Here is a 21,324-nt window from a genome sequence, read left to right as displayed (position 1 = left end):
TGTGAATTTTACAAAAGATTCATGTTGTTCTGCTAGATTGAGGATTTGCTCGTACCTATCCCAAATTGGACCGTCCTAGTCTTTTAAGAGATGCTCACCTATTATTCCGACTTGTGGAGGGTGGGGGGGGGGGTTATGGGGGCGGGGAGGGGGCGGTCATTCTTTGTCTCGGAGGATCCTGGAGAGCTAGGTGCTGTGCGGTGCTGAGAGGTGAGGCTAACTTTCCGAAGTACAAGCTCCACTCCACCTCTACGTTGTTTTGTGTTCTCAAAAAATTTGCTCTGGAGTTGTTGGCACCCCGCGGTGCCGGGCAGCGACATGCAGTTGCGGAGTCAGGCGTGAGTTCTGGGTTGGGGCCCGGAGTGTGGCCAGGTCGCCTAGGGAGGCTGTGCTGCAGCGCTGCCGGGGCTGCTGCAAGGTTGCCAGGCCTCAGGTGCCGCCAAGTGGCCGGGGACCAGATGCCCAAGTGGCTGGAACTGCAACCCACCTTCTGGGTACTCAGCAGAGGTCTCAGACCAGTGGCGCCTCCCGAAATCCCACAGGAAGGGACACTAAGAATAATGGTCACCATTATCACTGGAATGTACTAACTCATTAGCAATTACAAAGTATTCTGTGAACATCAAATACGAATAAAGTAGTGGAATAACTGAAATCCTGTCTCAGATTTAAGGAAAAGGAAGCTACACCTACTGTTTTAGATTTTAATATTTTCCCTCTTAGTTTGTAATTTTGAATGAATTTTGAAATCCCACACCCACGATCCTGAGTTTCTCAAGTGTGAGGAACCCCTTTAACGAAGTATTTTACAGGTCTTTATGTCATTACATTTATAGCCAGTATCTTTTATTGGGAAAATACATTAGAAAAAAGCTATATTGATTCATTGATACTTGTGTATTTAAATAAACTTGTGTTTTGTTAGTCATGGGTTGCTTGTGCTGGTGAAAAGGGAAGCTCTAGCAGCATGTTGCCTGGTTTCTAATCCGCTGCATCACTTTCTAGGTAACCTCTAGGTATTTGAGTTTCCTAATATTTGAAATGGGGAACAGTAATACTTATTTAATAGAGTTGGTTTGATGGTTCATTGATATATGACATCATAAGCCCTTAGAAGATGACATGCATTTTTAAAATAACACACATGCTTGCATTGGACTCATTTTTTAGTCGACAGGTCATTTTCGGTGGGCTGTGTAGCACAGAGTGAGAGGACAGAGGCCGTGCTGCTGGTCTGCGTCCTCAGCACCGTGCCTGGCGAGCAGTGGATGCCTGAGTGAATGAAGAAATCAGGCAGATATGGGTTCCCGTCCTAGCCTTGCCATTTACAGTAGCTAGAAATCACTTACCTGTCAGCTGTAAAGTGAGAATAAACTGGATAAATTTGTTGTGAGGGTACAATAAGATAATGGATGCAAAGTCCTTAGCATAGTGCTGGGTGTGTACTGCATCAGAGATGTTGCTATTGGCGGGAATTCAGACTATGAAACAGAATTCGAGACGTTGTTTAGTCTACATCAGCATATTCAACTATACATCAATGTTGTAGCTGGAAAATCCTGCCCTAAAAGCAATTCGTAACTACTATTTCCTTACTTCCTCCTTTTCTTCCTGCTAACTAAACCAGAAAAAAATAAGCTTCCGAAGCTTCTTTTGATGACTACAGCATGGAAGACACTGTCGGATGGCTACCCAACAGCCCTTCTTTCTCTCTTGCAGTCAGAGCCCCATTTCTTTGGAATGAGGGACTGGGTTGGATTTTCATTCCCTATTCTTCATTATCTCTCTGTAATAGAATTATACATCTACACCTTTTGGCATGTGACTTTGTAGCACTTTCTACTGGAGTAGGCAGAGTATATATCCTGCCCAATTTGTGTTGAACTTGGCCAGGCAATTTGTTTGGCAAATGGAATGTTATTGGACATGACATAAACAGAGACTTTAAATTTGTTTGTGTGATTTTATCTGGCTTCTTGCACACCTACCATTTGCAATGAGAAAAATATGCCATGGGTAGTGAGTAATGCCAGAATAAGGAAATATATGGGTGAGACATGAAAACACACAGAGCCTAGATCCAAGGCCACCTGATGCCAGCCAAATGTGGCAGAGTCATAGGCAACCTACAGGCCCATGGCTGAGGAACAAATGCTTGCTTGTTCTCATAAACCACTAAGATTGGAAAGAGGGCGTTGCTTTTTATGGAATGTTATCTCAGTATTAGCTGACTAATATAGGCAGCAGTTTGCCCAGCTCCAGAGGATGATTCCAAATTGATCTAAGACAACCTACTGTTCTTTTTCATATACTTGATTTCTAGATTCTCGTGGAGCTAGGAGTGGCCATCTATATCTCATTCACATCTTTTCCGGAACCATATGCATTACCTGTAAATTTTAAATGGTCTGTATCACACTTCACACCTAAATACAAGGGTGGGCAAAAATCAGTTTACAAGTTGTTCATGTAGTAATGAATACAATAATTAATAAATAACAATACAAGAATAAATTGTTTCACGTACTCGCCACTGTAACCCTACTTCTGCCAACCCCCATATTTTATCATGTGTTTTCCAAGAACAAGGACATGGCTACATGACCACAACTCACCACCTTCAGGAAATTTAAAACTGATGTAATCCTGTATCTAAAATTTGTATACATTCAGTTTTCCCCAGGTAACCCAAAATGTCCTTTAGAGCTTCCCTGCCCTCCCACCCCCCTCTGTAATCCAGGATCCAAACAATGACCATACATTGCATTTAATTGTTGTCTTTTAGTCTCCTTCAATCTATAATGGTTTCCTAGCTTCATTGTCTTTTGAGATTGCCATTTATAGTTCAGACCAGTTGTTTTGCAGAATGTCCTTCAATTGGGACTTGTTTGTGTTATCATGATTAAACTTAGGTTAAACATTTTTTTTGCAGTGTCGTGTAAGTGCTACTGCAGATGATAAGCTTTACAGTAGGTCATGATGCACCAGGGAGCTACAAGCTTGCTGTGATTCTGCTTTTCATCTTGCATCTGTGTTTTGTAAAGAACAAATAGGAAGATTACTCAGTGACCCAGGCTGCGCTGAAAGCTGATTTAAACCTCCATTACATAAATTGGACTCACTCAAAATTCTACTTCACTCTGTGCTACATACAGCTCAGGAATCAGAGGGCTGGTACCTGCTACTGACAGTCGGATCTTTTCACTCTAGAGCTTATACTTTGCACTTTGTTTTGTCTTAAAGGAACTAATTAAAAAAACAGATACAATGTGTTTGGCAACATAAATATTTTAAGCGCAATATATAGTTGATTGTTGCTGGATTCATCCCCCAAGTACAATGGAAATACTTTCCCTGTTCAAGGGTCACATTTTAGCTAGGGTGACTAAATTTTCCAACTAACTTAAGCTTAACATTTATACAAAAAATTATACTTCTCTGAGGGGCTTTATCATACATGATTGTATTTAATGTTAATTGTAACCCTGTGAGGTTGTAAGATGACTGGAGCCCAGAGAGGAGAAGATTGGTCCTCATTCCAAGTGAGACACGAAGTTCATTGCTTGTTGAGACTGGTTTGCAACCATGCATACGTCACCTGCCCATCTTCCTGAGAATAGTGATTGTTACAGAATTGATGAATAGAACAATGAGGTTAGCAGAGCAAGCAGGTTAATTAAGACCTGCAATCCACAGTAACTTTATTAGAAAGAGGGTCAGTCTTAAAACAAAAATCTCACTTTGATTCATTTTTTAAATCACGTGTTACCTAATAAATTAAGACATTCATTTGTTCATTCAGTTCCCAAACTTTCATTTAGAACTTACTAAATACAGGATGACAAGTTGGATATGATACCTATTATGATATATGCGTATTTGTATGCCCCTATATTCAGATGTTTCAAAAAAAATTTAAGATAGCTTATAGAAATACATGTGATTTAACAAAGAACAAAATAAATAGAAAAAGCAAGCAATTAAGGTGAGAAAATGAAGCCAACAATGAGATTCATATACAACACAATGTGTAAGCTGTGAGATTTTATTGCAAAGTTTGAAGATATTTGAGTGTAAGCATGTTTCTGTTCTAAGTGGAATGGAGAAAGTGAAAATAAAAGAGAGAAGACTTGGAGTGAGGTCCCAAGCAGACTAGAAAGAATAGGGTCAAAACCATGAAAGTAGGAGTGAGAATTAGCCCCTCGTGAAACTTAAAGGATGTGCTTGTATACAAGGATAAAACAGCAATGGGTTTTAGGAGTCACTGTGGAACACAAAGCAACCCAGCCTTCCTTTCTGGAACAAAGTGGAGAGCAGCTTCAAATATCCAGTAATACTCTGTATTCTGAGACTAAAAATCACATACTCATTTTTTTTGGCTACCCAACTGCCTGACTAAAGTTCATGGACCATGCTGCCCACCGTGTTGTATGATGTGTACCTCCTCAGTAGTTTCTGAGAGTACTTCGATCCTGGAAGGTAGACTTGATTACATATGGCAAGCTTGGCCCTTCATTTTCACCTTGACTTTGAATATAAATGAAATCTGTAAACCTTAGTTCTCTTATTTTCTTTTCTCCTCCTTCATTCCACAAACATGAGTGCTTCTGGTGTGCCACACAGCCTGCCTCCTCATTCCACTTTTTACTTTTTCTCATAGTTGCTGGGGAAGTTGCTGATGAGGAGTTCTGACTCTGATCTGCTCTCCTGGGTAAAGTCTGCAAAGATTCAAGCTAAGGCATCTCGAGCCCAAGAAGGTGCAAGATCTTACTCTCTTATTCAGAAATGAAATCTTTTAAGCTTCTGGTTTCCTCTTCTCTCCAGCATCAAAGGAGGCTGCAGTTAACCAGTAAAGCCACACATATTTCTTTGAATAGGGCCAGTATAACTCTGGGCACATTGGAGAATCACAATTTGAGTCAAGAAAGAGCTTTAGAAAACCATCTAATGAAACACAGTTTCACTTATTTTAAAGATGGAAAAATTAATACCTAAAATAAACTTAATATAAGCATAAAGCTACTAAAAGGGGAGCTGGAGCTAGTGGTCTTCTGACTCCCAGACCAGAGGTCTTTCTGGCCGGAGTCATTGCTCACCAAACAACGCTGGGCTAATGGACTCAAATTTCACACCTGCAGACAGACATTTCTGAGGGAACAATAAGTTTAAATTTGTCTTCCTAAGTGAGATAGGATATAATAGCAGTATTTCCATTTAAAGTGCTTCTTTTCAGAGCACTTATATTCATCCTTCCGGTAAAGTAGGCAACCACTGAGTAACAAGGATGATCAAAACTTGACACAACAATGGGAGGAACTGGTGTGCTTTCATGTCTGATTATTTCTTTTTGTGAACTATGTGCTCTGATCTCCTGAAGTTTCCAAGCTAGAGGTGTGCCGTGCCTAGAGATGGGAAACTAAGATAAGCTAGAACTCTACATATATATACACTTACACATACATACATACATACATACATACATACATATATGAGGTCTGTCCAGAAAGTATCCATCCATGTTCTATGAAAAATAGACATTTATTGAAAAAGATACAAGATATAAGAAAAATTGTACATAGGACAGTGGTGCCTCAGTCTCCTTCCAAGTAGGCACCTTGGGACCTCACACAATTTTCCCAGCCTCTCTTCCAGTGTTCAAAACACTCTGCAAAATCCTACGTGGGAATTGTCATTAGCTACCTGATTATATTTTCCTGAATGTAGTCAATAGTCTGAAATCTCTTCCCTTTCAAAAGTGATTTTAGGACTTCTGGACATAATGGAGGCATAAATAGATACACTTTGCCTCCTCACAAAACCAAAAGAGGGACAACAAGTTTAAAAGTAAAAAATAATCAGAACTGCCAGAAAATTGAAGTGTATGGAAGTCTGACAACCAAGGAGTTAAAGAAGAAACATTCATTCAGACTGGTAGGCAAGGCAGAGACAGGCAGTTGGGGCAGAGAGGACTCGTGGCAAGGCAGTGGCTAGCAGACCAGGCAGTTCCACATTTGCATGAGTATAAACCAGGAGGAACAACTGGGTAGCGAGACAGACCATGCAACCCAGGGTTCCAGCCAGGGAAATAAAGCCTAAAATCTGTCTCTAACTGAAAAAATCTGTGGGGTTTGTAGCAGTGGGAGAAACTCCCACCCTCAAGGAGAGTTCATTAGAGAGACCCACAGGGTCCTAAAACATACACAAACCCACCCACCCAGGAATCAGCACCAGAAGGGCTCAATTCACTTGTGGGTAGCCAGGGAAGTGACTGAAAGCTGGAAGAGAGTGGAGCAAGCAGCATTGTTCTCTCTTGGACCCCTCTTCCACATACAGTGCCACAACGCAGCAATGCAGATTGCCCCACCCTTGCGAATACCTATGGCTCCACCCCTTACTATGTAACAGGTGCACTGAACAAAAAAATATGGTCCAAATGAAAGAACATATCAAAGCTCCAGAAGAAATACAACTAAGTGAGGAAGAGATAGCCAGCCTATCAGATGCAGAGTTCAAAACGTTGGTAATCAGGATGCTCACAGAAATGATTCAGTATGGTCACAAAATAGAGGAAAAACTAAAGGCTATGAAAAGTGAAATAAAGGAAAAAGTACAGAAACCAACAGTGACAGAAAGGAAACTGGGACTCATATCAATGGTTTGGAGCAGAAGGAACAAACATTCAACCAGAACAGAATGAAGAAACAAGAATTCAAAAAATTGAGGAGGGCTTAGGAACCTCTGGGACAACTTTAAATATTCCAACATCTGAATCACAGGGAGCTAGAAGGAGAAGGGGAAGAGCAAGATATGGAAAAGTTATTTGAAAAAATAATAAAGGAGAATTTACCTCATCTGGCAAAAGAAATAGACTTCCAGGAAGCTCAGAGAGTCCCAAAGAAGTTGGACCCCAGGAAGCACACACCAAAACACATCGGAATTACATTACCCAAGATGAAAGATAAGGAAAGAATCTTAAAAACAATAAGAGAAAAGGAGACAATTACCTACAAAGGAGTTCCCGTAAGACTAGCAGCTGATTTCTCAAAAGAAATCTTGCAGGCAAGAAGGGGCTGGAAAGAAGTATTTGAAGTCCTGAAAGGCCAGCCAGAACCTATATCTAAGATTACTCTATTCAGCAAAGCTATCATTTAGAATGGAAGAGCAGATAAAGTGCTTCCCAGATAAGGTCAAGTTCAAGGAGTTCATCATCACCTAGTGCTTATTATATGAAATGTTAAAGGGACTTATCTAAGAAAAAGAAGATAAAAAATATAAACAATAAAATGACAATAAATTCATAACTGTCAACAACTGAATCTAAAACAAAAACAAACCAATCAAACAACTAGAACAGGAACAGATTCACAGAAATTGAGATTAATCGAGGATTGTTAGAGGGGAGGAGAGTGGGGGGAAAGGGAAAAGGTACAGGGAATAAGAAGCATAATTGGTAGGTACAAAATAAATGGGAGGAGGTTAAGAATAGTATGGGAAATGGAGAGGCCAAAGAACTTATATGTATGACCCATGGACATGAACTAAGGTGGTAGAATGCTGGTGGGAGGTGGGTACAGGGTGGATGGGAATCAAGGGGAGAAAAAAAAATGGGACAACTGTGGTAGCATGATCAATAAAATATATTTTAAAAATAAAGAAAAAAACAAAGGTGATTTTAGTTTTAGGGAAAAACCAGAAGTTGCAGGGTACTAAATCTGGGCTGTATGGGGGGATTAAGTCACCTGGTTTATCCGATGTTTCACCAAAAATCTCTGCACAAGATGTGAAGCATGAGCAGGAGCAATTGTTGTGATGAAGCTGCCGATTACCAGTTGCCCATAAATGTGTCTGATTTTCATCATATTGCATTTCTCAACTGATGAAGAACATTGAGGTAGTACTCCTTATTAACTGTTTAACCTGGAGGGGTGTGCTCATGATGGACAACATCTTCCCAGTCAAACACAGTAACATGGTCTTCATTTTGCAATGACTTTGCTGCACCTTCTTTGGGTGTGGAGAACCAGGTGACTCTCATTGGGGTGACTGGCCTTCATTTCCAGATCATAGCCATGGACCCAGCATTCATCTCCAGTTATGACCTTCTTGAGGAAATCTGGTTCATTGGTAGCAGTTTAAATCAACTCATTAGCAACTGCAGCACAGTGTTCCTTCTGCTCTGGTAGCAGCAGCTGCAGAATGAATTTTGCCAGGACAGATTTCATGCTAAGATCCTCCATCAAAATCTCAGACATAGTAATTTTTTGAATCCCCAGATCAGATTCTAGTTCTCCCACTGTCAGTCACCTGTCTTTGTGGATTGCAGCCCATACATGTTCAATATTCTCAGGTGTTCTGTTTGCAGGCCTTCCAGAACATGGATCACTTTCAACAGATTCTCAACTATCTTTGAAGTGTTTTGTGCCACACTTTCATTTGCACTGCACTCATTGCATTGTCCTCGAAAGCCTTCTGAATCATCGGAATAGTTTCTGCAGAAAAATGTTTAAGCTTAATGCAAAATTTGGTGCAGATTTGTTGCTCTATTTGCTCAGTCATTTTGAATGCGTCAGCCACACAGTACACATGCTTGTCTACCACCCTCACTGACCGGTACAGTGAAGTTGTCATTGTTCACACATGCACATTCCAGTCCTCTCTCATTTGACTGCCAGGTTACATTGATGTTGCGTAAACTATTTTCATTATGTGAATGATGACTGGACTGTTTCCAAACAGACCTCATTGTATACAGGTACCACAAATTTAGTACTTGCAAGACCAGATTCTTGGCACATGGGGTATGGGGTGTGAGTGGGCGGCTATCATACAGCACTCTGACATCTCACTTCATTTTGTGGTCACAGAGTATCAGAGTTGGAAGAGACCATTTTGTCCAATCCTGCAATTTAGATGAAGCTACCAAAACTCAGAGATTAAGTTGTTTGCCCATGGTTTTAGAAAAACAAAAGCAACCTGAGCATTTTACTCTCTGACTATCTCTCTCTGGTTGATTCTATTTTACTCATATCCCCCTCCATCATATCCTACTATCAAATTCTAGTTACTTCACTTCTACTTCTCTTTTGTCTTGAAGGTAAACAATCTACCTGGGATCCTACATCCTTCCTGGGTCTTATCTTTACCAGTTTACTTAGGATTTTGTGGTGTTACAGAACCTGGTCTTTGATGTAAGAGAATGTTGCCATTTTCATGGCTATCGAGAAGGCTGAGAAGTAATAGAGGAAAACACAGTTTTCAGAAGTAGCAGTTCAGATAAAGCAGCCTCACAGAAAAATCAGTGCCATCAATCAGGACTTTATTAATTTAAACCAAATGGTTATGTTTAGCTTAATAGAGTTTTGTTAAAGGCTTCACTATAGTCATAGTACTAAGATCTGAAATTATTTAAGATGCACTATCCACAACATTAAAAACATTCTACAGCTTTTATACTGGGTGCTCATATAAGGAAAAAAATAAAGAAGAACATAATTGTAGCACATTAACAATGAGTCTATTCTAATTGATATACAGTCATTCAATTAGCCTGGATTTTCATTAAGTTTTTGCATATAATCAAATGAATAATCTCATACAATATTCACGTTGTATACACTTTTCCTAATTTTGAAATGTAATAGCACGAGGCAGATAACCAAAACCATTTACATGGGGAGGAAGAACTTTGTTTACAAACAAGGGTGCTGACACTCAGCCTGAAGCACTTCAGCTAAGTCACAGATTTCACCAGCTTTTGTCTGCAGTTGGCACCAGCCCTAAATTGGAGCTGGCTATTGTTTGTTGGTAACAGTTCCCCGCTAATTACCTTTGTAACACTAACCAGCTGTCTTAAGTGTCTGGGAGACAATGTGCCACTAAAAAGAGCACAGGATTTGGGATCTGACACAGGGTTTTGTGCCTCAGCCCCACTTCTGGAGAGCCCAGGGAGTCAGATGCTGCTTACTTGCTCCCTCTGGAGCCGGTTTCCTCATTTGTGCAGTTGGGGCAAGTACCTGACGTGTGGGGTTGTCGTAGAGAAAGTGTGATGTGCGTGAAATGCACAGCATCTAGGTGGTCAACATGTGATCCACCCCCCAGCGAGGTGGAGAGTGGATACTTCCTGAAGTACAGGCTGCTCTAGTGAGAGTGATGGGTTCAGGCCTCGACAGCTAAATTAGAAAAGTGAAGGAGTATAGAAATGGAGCAATGTTTATGGGTCCAATTACTATGGTGGGGTCAGTTTTCTGTGGAGAAAGAACAGAGACAGCATTGCAGATCTTCAGGACAGATATCCAGATTTTAAGGAATAGAGTGACTATTTCCTCTTTATCTATGTAGTTGTCTTTGGGAAATGTTTTTTATATCAGAGAAGGAATGAGGATAATTTTTCCTCACAAGGCTGTCATGTTTTAGTATGAGTGATCAACTCTTTAGAAACAGTAATTAAATCCACACTGAAAGCAAGTATTCAGATTATACAATAATCACTATTTTAAAAAGACATGTTTCAACATGGAAAGATGATCACGAAATTCATTTGTAATCAAGTCGATATGCCCCATCCTCTGGTGGAGTGGGCGGGCCGACAAAACCAAAATGAATGCCAGTACAACTGAAGTTTTATCGATAAAACACGACAAAACTTCGTGTTTTAACTGAAGTTTCTAAGTTAACGTAGCTTCTACATTTGTACCTTCCAAACTGGCAGCTACTGGCCACATGTAGCTTCTGAGCATTGGAAACGTGGTTAATCCAAACTGAAACGTGACTCAAGGGTAAAATATGCACACATTGGATTTTGAAGACTTAACATGAAAAAAAACTGTAATTAATATCATTAAATATCCTGAGAATCGAGTATACGTTCAAATAGTGTTTTTTATATATGGGGTTTAATAAAATAAGTCATTAATAATTTGGGAGCTTAATAAAATAGATTATATGGCATTGTTTTCATCTGATTTTTTCTTTGTATTTTAATTACTAGAACATTAAAATTATACAAGGACTTGCATTGGATTTCTATTGGATAGTGCTATTCTAGATACAATTACCGACACACAGGGAATACAGACAGCAGAGAAGTATGTTAAAGGCTGTCAAAGTAACCTATGACATCAGCAAGAAACTCTGTAGGACAAACAATTTTTTCCATAAACTGTACACAGAAAGAAAAAAGAGAGACACAGAAGAAAATATAGATTAAATGAGACTTAAGAGAATTCTACTTCTGGAATGGCAGTATGAGTTCTGTGGACACGTTCCTCATACCAACCGTAATTAGTAAAAAAAATGTTTTTTTAAAACAACCAACCATTTAAAGTCTCCAAAAATTGTTTTAAGGGTATATATATAGCAAATGAAGAAACATGTAATAAAAAAGTATGATAAATTGCAGCAAGAACAATGAGAATCTGTAGCACTCAAGCCACAAGAAGAGTGTAGCACTCTTCTCTCTACCCAGCGTGCTAAAAGCTCCACTCTGCGCAGTTTTGGCCAACAAGACAGGCCTACCCCTCCCTTACCCCTCAGCTCCTGGGGTGAGGGGGCATCAGCATTTCTCATGGCCCCAGCGTTTATCAACTGAAGAGGTTGATAAACCTTCAGCTTCAGTTCCCCAGCTGAAGAGGCGAAATGCCAGGCGAGTGTAGCTGAGAGGCTGGGGTGTCCCTTCCTCCAAGCCCACATAAAATGAAGCCTCTACTCCATGTTCAGTAGGCTGTGAATAGTGGAATCTTGGTCACCCTTGCCTAATAGGGCAGAGGTTCCAGGCCAGGCAAGACAAACAACAGTGTCCCTCGGTGAGAAGTGCCTGCCTCCAGAACTGCAGGCAGTTCTGCAGTGGCTGAAAGATTTTGCTCAGGGGCAACAGGCAGTCCATAAGAACAGAGAGCTCTGGCATTACCTGAAACAGAGTGCAGTTCAAGCCTACAGATATTCTTGAAAACAATGGAGAGTTTGATGGTAAAGTTAGTATTTACCATCCCTGGGAGCAATAAGCTGAACTACAAACCAGCTAGTTCACCAGAAAGAACCAGGAAAAGAGACAGCTGAGAATCTTTCCTTAGCATAAATCTTAAAGACTGGCCCCCAAAACTAACTCTGTAAAGGCACCTAAATTTAATAGATAAGACCGTGGAATAATTTATGCCCCATATAATGAAAATACTGTGAAATTGCACAGCTGATTTTTGTAAAAGTTGTGGTTCTTCAAAAGGTTAAATACAGAGTTACTTACCAAGTGACTCAGTGATTCTACTCCTAGGTAGAAAAGAAAACAATACTCAGGAGAAAAAACAATAAAATGGTTACATGCGACAGTATGGACACAAGTGAAAGAAACTAGTAAATAAAAGACCACATACTGAATGACTCCATTTACATGAAATGTCCAGGTTAGGCACATCTATAGAGACAGAAATATTGGTGGCTGCCTAGGGCATGAGGTTGGGTAGGTTGGGAGAAGTGGAGGGTGACTGTTGAGTTTTCGGATGATGAAAAGTTCTAAAGTTTGATTGTGGTGATGATGTACAACACTGTGAATATTCTTTAAAAAAAAAACGATGGTATTGTACATTTTAAATGGGTGACTTGTATAGTTTTGAGTTACATCTCAATTTAGCTGTAAATTGGATACAGCTTGGATGCTGACAGAAAACAGACTAAAAACCCCTTTGCAGCAATTTTAGAACATTTGTTGAGATGCGTCCTTGTGATTGGTATGATTTACTTTTTAACTTTTAAAAATTAACTTTTTGAATTAAAAAAATTATATTTGGCACACAGTGTTACATTACTGGTAGTATCAGGTGTCATAGTGATAAGGCCTTGATGTACCTTACAAAGTGATCACGGCAAGTCTAGGTGCCCATCTGGCATCACACAGTTGTTCCAATGTGACTGACTGTATTCCCTATGCTGTATTTTACATCCCCGTGACTAAATTTATAGCGGACAGTTTTTACTTCTGAATTCCCTTCACCTTTTCACCCATCCCCCACCTCCCTTCCACATGGCAATCATCAATTTATTCTCTGTATATATGAGTTTGTTTCAACTTTTATTTTTTGTTCATTTTTTTAGATTCCATGTGGAAGTGAAATATGGTATTTGTCCTTCTCTGACTTATTTCACTTAACATAGTGTACTTTCGGTCCATCCAATGTTGCCATAAATGATGAGATTTTATTCTTCTTTATGTATGGACAATACATTTATCCCATTGTATCGTCCATTCATCTACGGATGGACACTTAGGTGGCTTCCGTAAGTTGGCTATTGTAAATAATGCTGCAATGAGTGTAGAAGTGCATATATCTTTCTGAATTGGTGTTTTTTTTTTAAGATTTTATTTATTTATCTTTAGAGGGGAAGAAAAGGAGAGAGGGAGAGAAACATCAATGTATGGTTGCCTTTCATGCGTCCCCTGCTGGGAACTGGCCTGCAACCCAGGCATGTGTCCTGACTGGGAATTGAACCTCCATTGTCTGGTTCGCAGGCCGGAGCTCAATCCACTGAGCTACACCAGCCAGGGTGAATTGGTGTTTTTAATTTATTTGGATAAATGCCTAGAAGTGCTGGGTCATATGGTAGTTTTATTTTTTTGAGGAATCTTCCCACTGTTTTCCATAGCGGGTGCACTAATTTACAATCACACCAACAATGCACGAGGATTCCTTTTTCTGCAGATTCTGGCCAGAACTTATTTTGTTGTTTTTTGGTAACATCTGTTTTGACAGGTATGAGCAGATATTTCTTTGTGGCTTTGATTTGCATTTTCCCGATGATTAGTGATGTTGAGTCTTTTTTCCCCAACTAGTAATCAATGTGTCCTCTTTGGAGAAATGTCTATTGAAATCCACTGTCCATTTTTTAATTGGAATTTTTTTTTATGTTTAGTTGTGTGAATTCTTTATATATTTTGGATATTAACCCCTTATTAGATATATCATTTGAAAATATCTTCTCCCATTGAGTAGTTTGCCTTTTTGTTTTATTAATGGTTTCCTCTGAGATGCAAAAGGTTTTTAGTTTGATGTAGGTGCATTTGCCTGTTTTTGCTTTTGGAGTCTTTGACTTAGGAGACATAGCCAAAAAAATATTACTGAGACAGATGTCAAGAATTTATTGCCTACTTAGTCTTATGGTTTGGGGTTTTACATTAAAGTATATAATCCATTTTGAGTTTATTTTTGTACATGGTACACAAAAGTGGTCTACTTTCATTTTTGGCATGTACCTTTCTTGTTTTCCAAGACCATTTACTGAAGACTCTCTTTACCCCCATGTATATTCTTGCCGTCTTTGCCATAGATTCATTGACCATATAAGCATGGGCTTTTTTCTGGGCTCTTTATTCTGTTCCATTGATATATGTGTCTGTTTTTTGTGGTAGTACCCTATTGTTTTGATTACTACAGCCTTGTGGTTTAGCTTGAAATCAGGTCATTTTGTTCTCAGTATTCCTTCAGCTACTTGGGGTCTTTTGTATAATTTTTTGTTCTAGTTCTGTGAAAAATGCCACTAGTATATTTTGATTGGATTGCATTGAATCTATATATTGCTTCAGGCAAAATAAACATTTTAACATGATTAATTCTTCCAATTCGTGAGCATGGCATTTCTCTCAATTTTTGTGTCTTCAATTTTTGTTTTTTTCATCTATGTCTTATAGTTTTAGAGTACAGTTCTTGTATCTCCTTGGTTAAATCTATTCCTAGGTATTTTATTCTTTTTGATACACTCGTAAATGGGATTATCTTAATTTCTGTTTCTGATAGTTCATTATAAGAATACAACCAATTTTCTGAATATTTGTGTCCTATAATTTTAGTGAATTTATTTATTAGCTCTGATAGTTTTTTTTCAGTGGATTCCTTCAGATTTTCTATATATAGTATGATGTTATCTGCAAATAGTGAGAATTTTATTTCTTCCTTTCCAATTTAAATACCTTTTCTTTAAAAAATTTTTATTTACTTTTGGAGGGGAAGAGAGGAAGAGAAGGAGAGAAATATCAATGCGTGGTTGCTTCTCACGTGCCCCTTACCAGGGACCTGGCCCACAACCCAGGCATGTGCCCTAGATTGGAAATTGAACTGGGGACCCTTTAATTTGCAGGCCAGCACTTAATCCACTGAGCCACACCAGCCAGGGGCCTTTTACTTCTTATTCTTGTCTGATTGCTGTTGCTATTCTTCTTTCCAGGACAATGTTGAAAAATGGTGAGACTGGGCCTTCTTATTCCTGATCTTAGAGAACGAGCATATAGCTTTTCATCACTATGATGTTAGCCGTGAGTTGTTGTATATGGCCTATATTATGTTGAGGTATGTTCCCTCTATTCCCACTTTGCTGAGTTTTAAAAAAATCATAAATTAATATTAAACTTTGTCAAATGCTTTTTCTGTATTTGATAAAATCATATACCATATTTTGCTGTGTATAATGAGAACCCGCATTCTTGTACACACTATACACGAGATTATTATACCCATGGTATGTAATCATTATATCCATGTATAATGTGCATCCTTATTTTTCCCTAAAAAAATTTGGGCAAAGTATGCATTATCAACATCAAAATATGGTAATTTTTGTTAATGTTAATATTAATATGGCATATCATGTTGATTTGTGGATATGGAACCAAACCTGCGTCCCTGGAATGAACCCCTCTTGATCAGGTGTATGATCTTTTCAAGGTGTTGCTGAATAATTTGGTTTGCTAATACTTTGTTGAGAAATTTTACACTTATGTTCATCAGGAATATTAGTATGTGTATGTTTGTATACACAGACATATTTTATAGTGTCTTTGTCTGGTTTTGATATCAGGGAAATTATGACCTCATAGGATGAATTTGGGAGATTCCCCTCTTCAATTTTTTGGAATAGTTTGGGAAGTATAGGAATTAATTTTTTGAATGTTTGTTAGAATTCACCTGTGAAGTTGTCTGGGTCAGAACTTTTGTTGTGAAGTTTTGTGAACTATTTGTTTTGTTATTAGTAATCTGTTCAGATTTTCTGTTGTTTTCCTGATTCAGTTTTGGAGAAATGTGTTTCTAGGTATTTATCCATTTCTCCCAGGTTGTCCAAATCATCTGTAGGTAACTTCTTATAGTCCTTTGTATTTCTGTGGTTGGTGTCACTTTGCTTTCATTTCCAATTTCATTAATTTTACTTGATTCTGGATATAGGTTTACTGATTTTATCTTTTCAAGGAACCAGCTATTAGTTTCACTGCTCTTCTCTATTTTTTGTCTTTATTTACTTCCACTCTGATCTTTATTTCTACTAATTTAGGCTCCTTTCTTTCTAGCTCCTTAGCTGTAAGGTTAGGTTGTGTGACATTTCTTGTTTCTTGAGGGAAGCCTGTATTGCTATGCATTTCTCTCTTAGAACTGCTTTTGTTGTGTCCTATAGGTTTTGGTCATTGTATTATTTTCATTATCATCTTTTGACTTCATTAACTCATTGCTTACTAGTATGTTGTTTAGCCTCCATATGTTGGTCTTTTTTAGTTTTCTTCTCGCAATTGATTTCTAGTTTCTGTCGTGATTGGAGAGGATGTTTGGTGTAATTTCATTCTTAAAAACATGGAGACTTATTTTGTGGCTAGTGCACTGAGCTGTTGTACAGGTGGGGGTGACCCCAGGGAATGAGTGGCACAAAATAGGATGCTGGTGCCAGCCAATGCTGCCTGTTTGGTGTATTGGTTGTGGAGCTGTGTGCGTGGGGCTCTGGTGTGGCCTGAGGCTGGTTTTTCAGGTTTGAGGTTGCTTGGTAGGAGCTGCAATGCAGTGACAGAGATTGCAGTTTGTGCTGGGTTTGGGGCTGCTTGGTAGGAGCTAAATTGCAAGCCAAGACTGGATGACACTTGTACCAGGCTTAGGGTCACAGGCTGGCCCTGTGAGGTTATGGAGACTGCAGTACACTCTGAGGCTGGCTGACACTTGTGTGTAGGATCTGGAGACAGTGCAAGAGGCTCTGGCCAGGTGGGGCAGGACAAGCAGTTAGCTGGGTTAATGGAGAACAGACTTTATGCTTGTCTCTATCAGGTGAACTAGGTGGGAGGAGAGCTCACCAAAATAGTGATACTTACCAGTGCTTGAGTCCTGAGAGCTCCCCTGTTCCCCACCCCTTGTCTTCACCCTTGAGCTAATCAATTTAATTCTTCTGTGTATGACCCAGGTGCTTTTGGAGCTGTTGTCTCTGTGCTGGATCAAGTGAGTTTATCTAAGAATCCCCCTTTGTCTTTCTTGAATGTAATCGCTGCTGGTTTTAAAGACTGGATGCTATGGGGAATTTTTTTCCTGACATAGGTGCCCCACACCGGGACCCCTAACGATTTTCAGGGGTAGTTGGGCAGCCAAGTTATCCCTCCTGTTTGTTAATTACCACACTGTGGGTGTGGGACCTGCCTGGAGCATGTCTCCTCTGCTCCTCCCACCTGTCTCAATGCGACTTCTTTACACCCTTAATTATAGGAATGATGTGCAGCTAGTCATTCAGGTGGTTCTCAGCGATGGCTGTTCTATAATTTAGTTGTAATGCTGATGTGTTTATGGGAGGTGACTCCAGAATTTACCCATTCCACCTCCGTATGTTAACCTTTTTCTGTAATTTTTATAGAAGTCTTATCAGGGGACGGAAAAACTCCAAATGCTAAGGGTTAAAATGTAGCAATTTTAACACTTTTACATATGTAGAGATGGAATCTTTTCCATTAGCAATGGGACTTTGGCTAAACAGTAGTTGTTCTTGACTCAGAACAAGATAACTCGTTTTATTGTACTTCACAGATACTGTGTTTTCTACAAATTGAAAGCAAAACCTTCCACCAGCAAAAAGATTACTACCGGCCTTACTGCAATACTCATTTTACTGTGATGGTCTGGAAGCGAACCTGCAGTGTCTAGGAGGTATGCCTGTACTCACAGACACAACGCTGACAGAGTAACACCACTATATCTTATCTTCCAAGTGCGTCACGAAATTTGTTTTTAAAAGTACAGTGGATAATACCTTATCTGAAAGGCTTAAGGCCAGATGATTTGAATTCAGAATTTTTCAGATTTTTAGGCAACCCATATTACTACACAATTCCCTCAGTGGGCCTGTGCAGTACCATGTAATGAAATCACTTCTCTAAATTTCTCAAAAGAAATGAATACACCAAGGGAGGCGGATCAGCACCATAAAAACCTCCTGTTAGTTTGGATCACACTGGTCCCAAATGAATTTTTTGTCATGCTTAATAAAACAGTTTCAACAAGAACAACAACAAAATGAGATGTCCACACGAATGGAGCCGGTAACCAGAAAGCATGATGCAAATACACCAGTTATTTAAAAAGTAAGGCCTATCAACTTTTATTTTAAAAACAGAAATAACATTAAAACAGATGTTTCTGGAGTATCAACACGTAAAAAAAGTGCAAGAACCCTCCCTCACCTCCAAGGTTCACAGAGCAGTTATCCAGCTGTAATCTACTTTCCTCAATTTTCTCAGTTCCTTTTCTTCTGATTTTGACAACTGATGTACAATGTCTTCTCCCAAATCTGTGTTATTTACATCCTCGACCTTTTCAGTGGAATCCTTTTCTTCATCGGAACTGTGACTTTCTTTTTCTTCCTCCATATCTGCATCATCAGGAATTTCTTTAGCACTTAACAGTAATAGAATAAAATATAAACTTAATATTAAATATATTTCTAAATATACCTTTCAAATTTAAAATCTATGTAGAAATCATACAGACAAAATAAATAATTTTGTTATTGCATGCAGTTTAAAAATTATGGGGCTATTATAAAAGGACAGGTGAATTTACAAAATTTACAAAAAGTATAACTCTGACTTAAATATCACATCCTTAAAATCTACAGAGGATCTTTTCTAACACTTATTTTCCATGTATTTTATTTACTTGACTTAATAAACCTATGTCCTTTAACTACATGTTAAGTCTAAAATAAAATAAATACAGGGGAAGAATATTCTAAAAAAGGGCAACAAAAGCCATCCTGTTTCCCACGACAGGATGAGCACACGTTAAGAACTGCATTACCTCTTGGTCTCTGTAGAGAGCAGCAGTGAGTTCACAAACATGGAGCACAGGAAAGCAGCAGACGGCAGCACGTGGGCTGGAGTGTGAAGCAGCTAGAGGAAAAACAGAAAAACAGGGTTTCATCTAAAAAGATTAAATGCCAAAAGCCAAATACAATAGGCTTTCCCCACGGAAAAAGCAAACCAAGAAAAATCTATTCTTACCTACATTTATATAAACAACTTCCTCACCTAAAGTTTAATCTGAAATCCCAAGTGTATGCTATTTGGTTTGGGTATTAAGTTATACAGCATACAAATCATTACTCAAGTTATTTGTTACAGATTGTATAAAAGTCAGATTTATGGCCCTTTAGTGCATTTAACCTGTTTCACATTTCTTGCTTTAGTAATTTACTCACCTCACTAATGGCAGGTATGTTTTCTGTTAAGGGTAGCTGCACCAGTTCATTTTCCAAAGTTTCTTTTGATTTTTCATCTTGCTGTTGTCTGTGCTTTCCCAGTATGAAATAAAATGGGGTTGTCGGAAGACTTTCTTCTGCTAGTAGCTGTAAGGATGTAAGACAGAAGGACAGTACTTCAATAAAGAGGAGGAACTGCTTTAACTCAGTAAGAAGCACCACAGAGTCATAAAACGCCAGAGACGGAAGAACTTTAGAACTTTTTGGTATGTCTTTCCTTTTGTAGGTAAGGTAACTGAGGCTTTGCAGCCCAATTACTGTGAGACATGCTAACAGTGGACACCTGGATGACAGAGAGAAACACCTACTGCTAACTGCTTTCCCTGCAGATCCTACAAAGATGATAGCAAAGGGCTTTTCAAAAGGGCCCAGAGCCTCCATGAATGGGTGAAATGTGACAAGCTGGAAGCAGGAAAGTAGGCTGAAGGGTGGTAAGTAATGTAAGAGACCTGAGAAAGGAGGACTCTAAGCTGGCTGTGGGGTAAGCCAAGTACCCGGACTTATAAGGTAGAACCTTGCAGATGCTCAGGAACTGATGCTGAGATATACGGTGTATCAGTAAAGGGATGGAAAACCCAGGCAGTCTGGCTGGAAGTCTGTTGAGGGAGCACTCAGGACTGCAGCGTATCTGAAGACTGAAACAAAAGTGTGTCTTTAGACTGGACTGCACGGTGGGCGTGGGGGCAGTGCATTCCCAGCTGAAGGCAGCTGTACTTTATGGGGGTGTTTCCCAGAACACTGGTGGCCAGGCTGACTGACATCCTTCAGAGAGGAACTTAGAAGAATTTTATCTGGGCAATGTGACCAGCCTAAGAGCAGAAGCACTAAAAAATAATGACAGTGAAGATTTTCAATAGTAGAGGCCAGAGAATAAGTTTTATCTCGGCAGAACTTCCAAAGGGCTGTTTCCTCATGCTCACTTTCAAGTAAGAGCGGGCAGCTAAAGCTAAAGATCATGAGATTCTGAGAAAACCTCCCAAAACATAGTCCAAAATAGACTGGGGGAAAAAGAGAGAACAAACATCTGATGGAATGGACCATGTAAGAAAGAGGGAAAAAAACATTAGGTTATAAAAATGAGAAAATGTCCCAGTAAACAGAAAAATAAGACTATATGAGCACCCAGTTTAGAATCTGGTCCAACACTAAATAATATGATTCTGGAGAAAGAACAGGGAAAATGATGGCAAGGAATTCATTACTTGTTTTTTAGTTCTCTGATTAGAACCCTTGAAGAGACTCCACATTTCCTGGAAAAAAAAAGCCAAACTCTTTTCATGAACACTGATTCTTGGTCCTATTTAAACTGGCAAGCAGCACACCACTGGCCCTTCTACTTCTATCCCTCCCCTCATAATTCTTATCACTTAAATACTACGCACTAACTCATTTTATCCTTGGTATTTATTGTCTACACCTTTTGTTAAACTGTAAACACCACAAACTTGCTCACTGAAGTATCTCTAACATCTAGACCTAGCGAATGCTCAATAAAAAGATGCTGAATGAATTCAATGAGTAAAGGAGCAGGAATAAGAATGGTACTGGGCTGCCCTGGCTGGTATAGCTCAGTGGATTGAGCGCAGGCCTGCGAACCAAAGGACTGCAGTTCGATTCCCAGTCAGGGCACATGCCTGGGTTGCAGGCCAGTTCCCAGCAGGGGATGCACGAGAGGCAACCATATACTGATGTTTCTCTCCCTCTCTCTTTCCCTTCCCCTCTAAAGATAAATTAAAAAAAAAAAAAAAAAAAAAAAAGAATGGTACTGGGCTTCTAGTAACATTAGAACCT

At 39.3% G+C, this 21,324-nt stretch overlaps 1 protein-coding gene and 1 long non-coding RNA gene across 4 annotated transcripts in view; one reads left to right on the top strand and one right to left on the bottom strand.

Annotated features, from left to right (window-relative positions):
- Positions 1-21,279, top strand: part of LOC119062096 (uncharacterized) — an 81,346-nt gene extending 60,067 nt beyond the window's left edge. For 2 of the 3 annotated variants that reach the window (XR_008391591.1, XR_005084921.2), the window contains exon 6: positions 4,661-5,472. This is a non-coding gene — a long non-coding RNA (uncharacterized LOC119062096). Of the gene's footprint in view, positions 1-4,660; positions 5,473-19,759 lie in introns of those variants that run through there. The other variant, XR_008391590.1, reaches the window with a different exon arrangement.
- Positions 18,360-21,324, bottom strand: part of WDR75 (WD repeat domain 75) — a 29,476-nt gene continuing 26,511 nt past the window's right edge. The window contains exons 19-21 of the mRNA XM_037162931.2: positions 19,474-19,620; positions 19,074-19,165; positions 18,360-18,671 (exon numbers count right to left, since the gene is read on the bottom strand). Coding sequence (XP_037018826.2) covers positions 18,467-18,671; positions 19,074-19,165; positions 19,474-19,620 — 444 coding nt within the window. The 3' untranslated portion in view covers positions 18,360-18,466. The remainder of the gene's footprint in view (positions 18,672-19,073; positions 19,166-19,473; positions 19,621-21,324) is intronic.

The sequence above is a fragment of the Artibeus jamaicensis genome, unplaced genomic scaffold (genome assembly GCF_021234435.1).
Source record: "Artibeus jamaicensis isolate MK-2021 breed Jamaican fruit bat unplaced genomic scaffold, CSHL_Jam_final contig_391, whole genome shotgun sequence".
NCBI lineage: Eukaryota > Metazoa > Chordata > Mammalia > Chiroptera > Phyllostomidae > Artibeus > Artibeus jamaicensis.
Note: the sequence above shows the minus strand (reverse complement) of the source record. Positions and strands in the feature narration are given on the sequence as shown.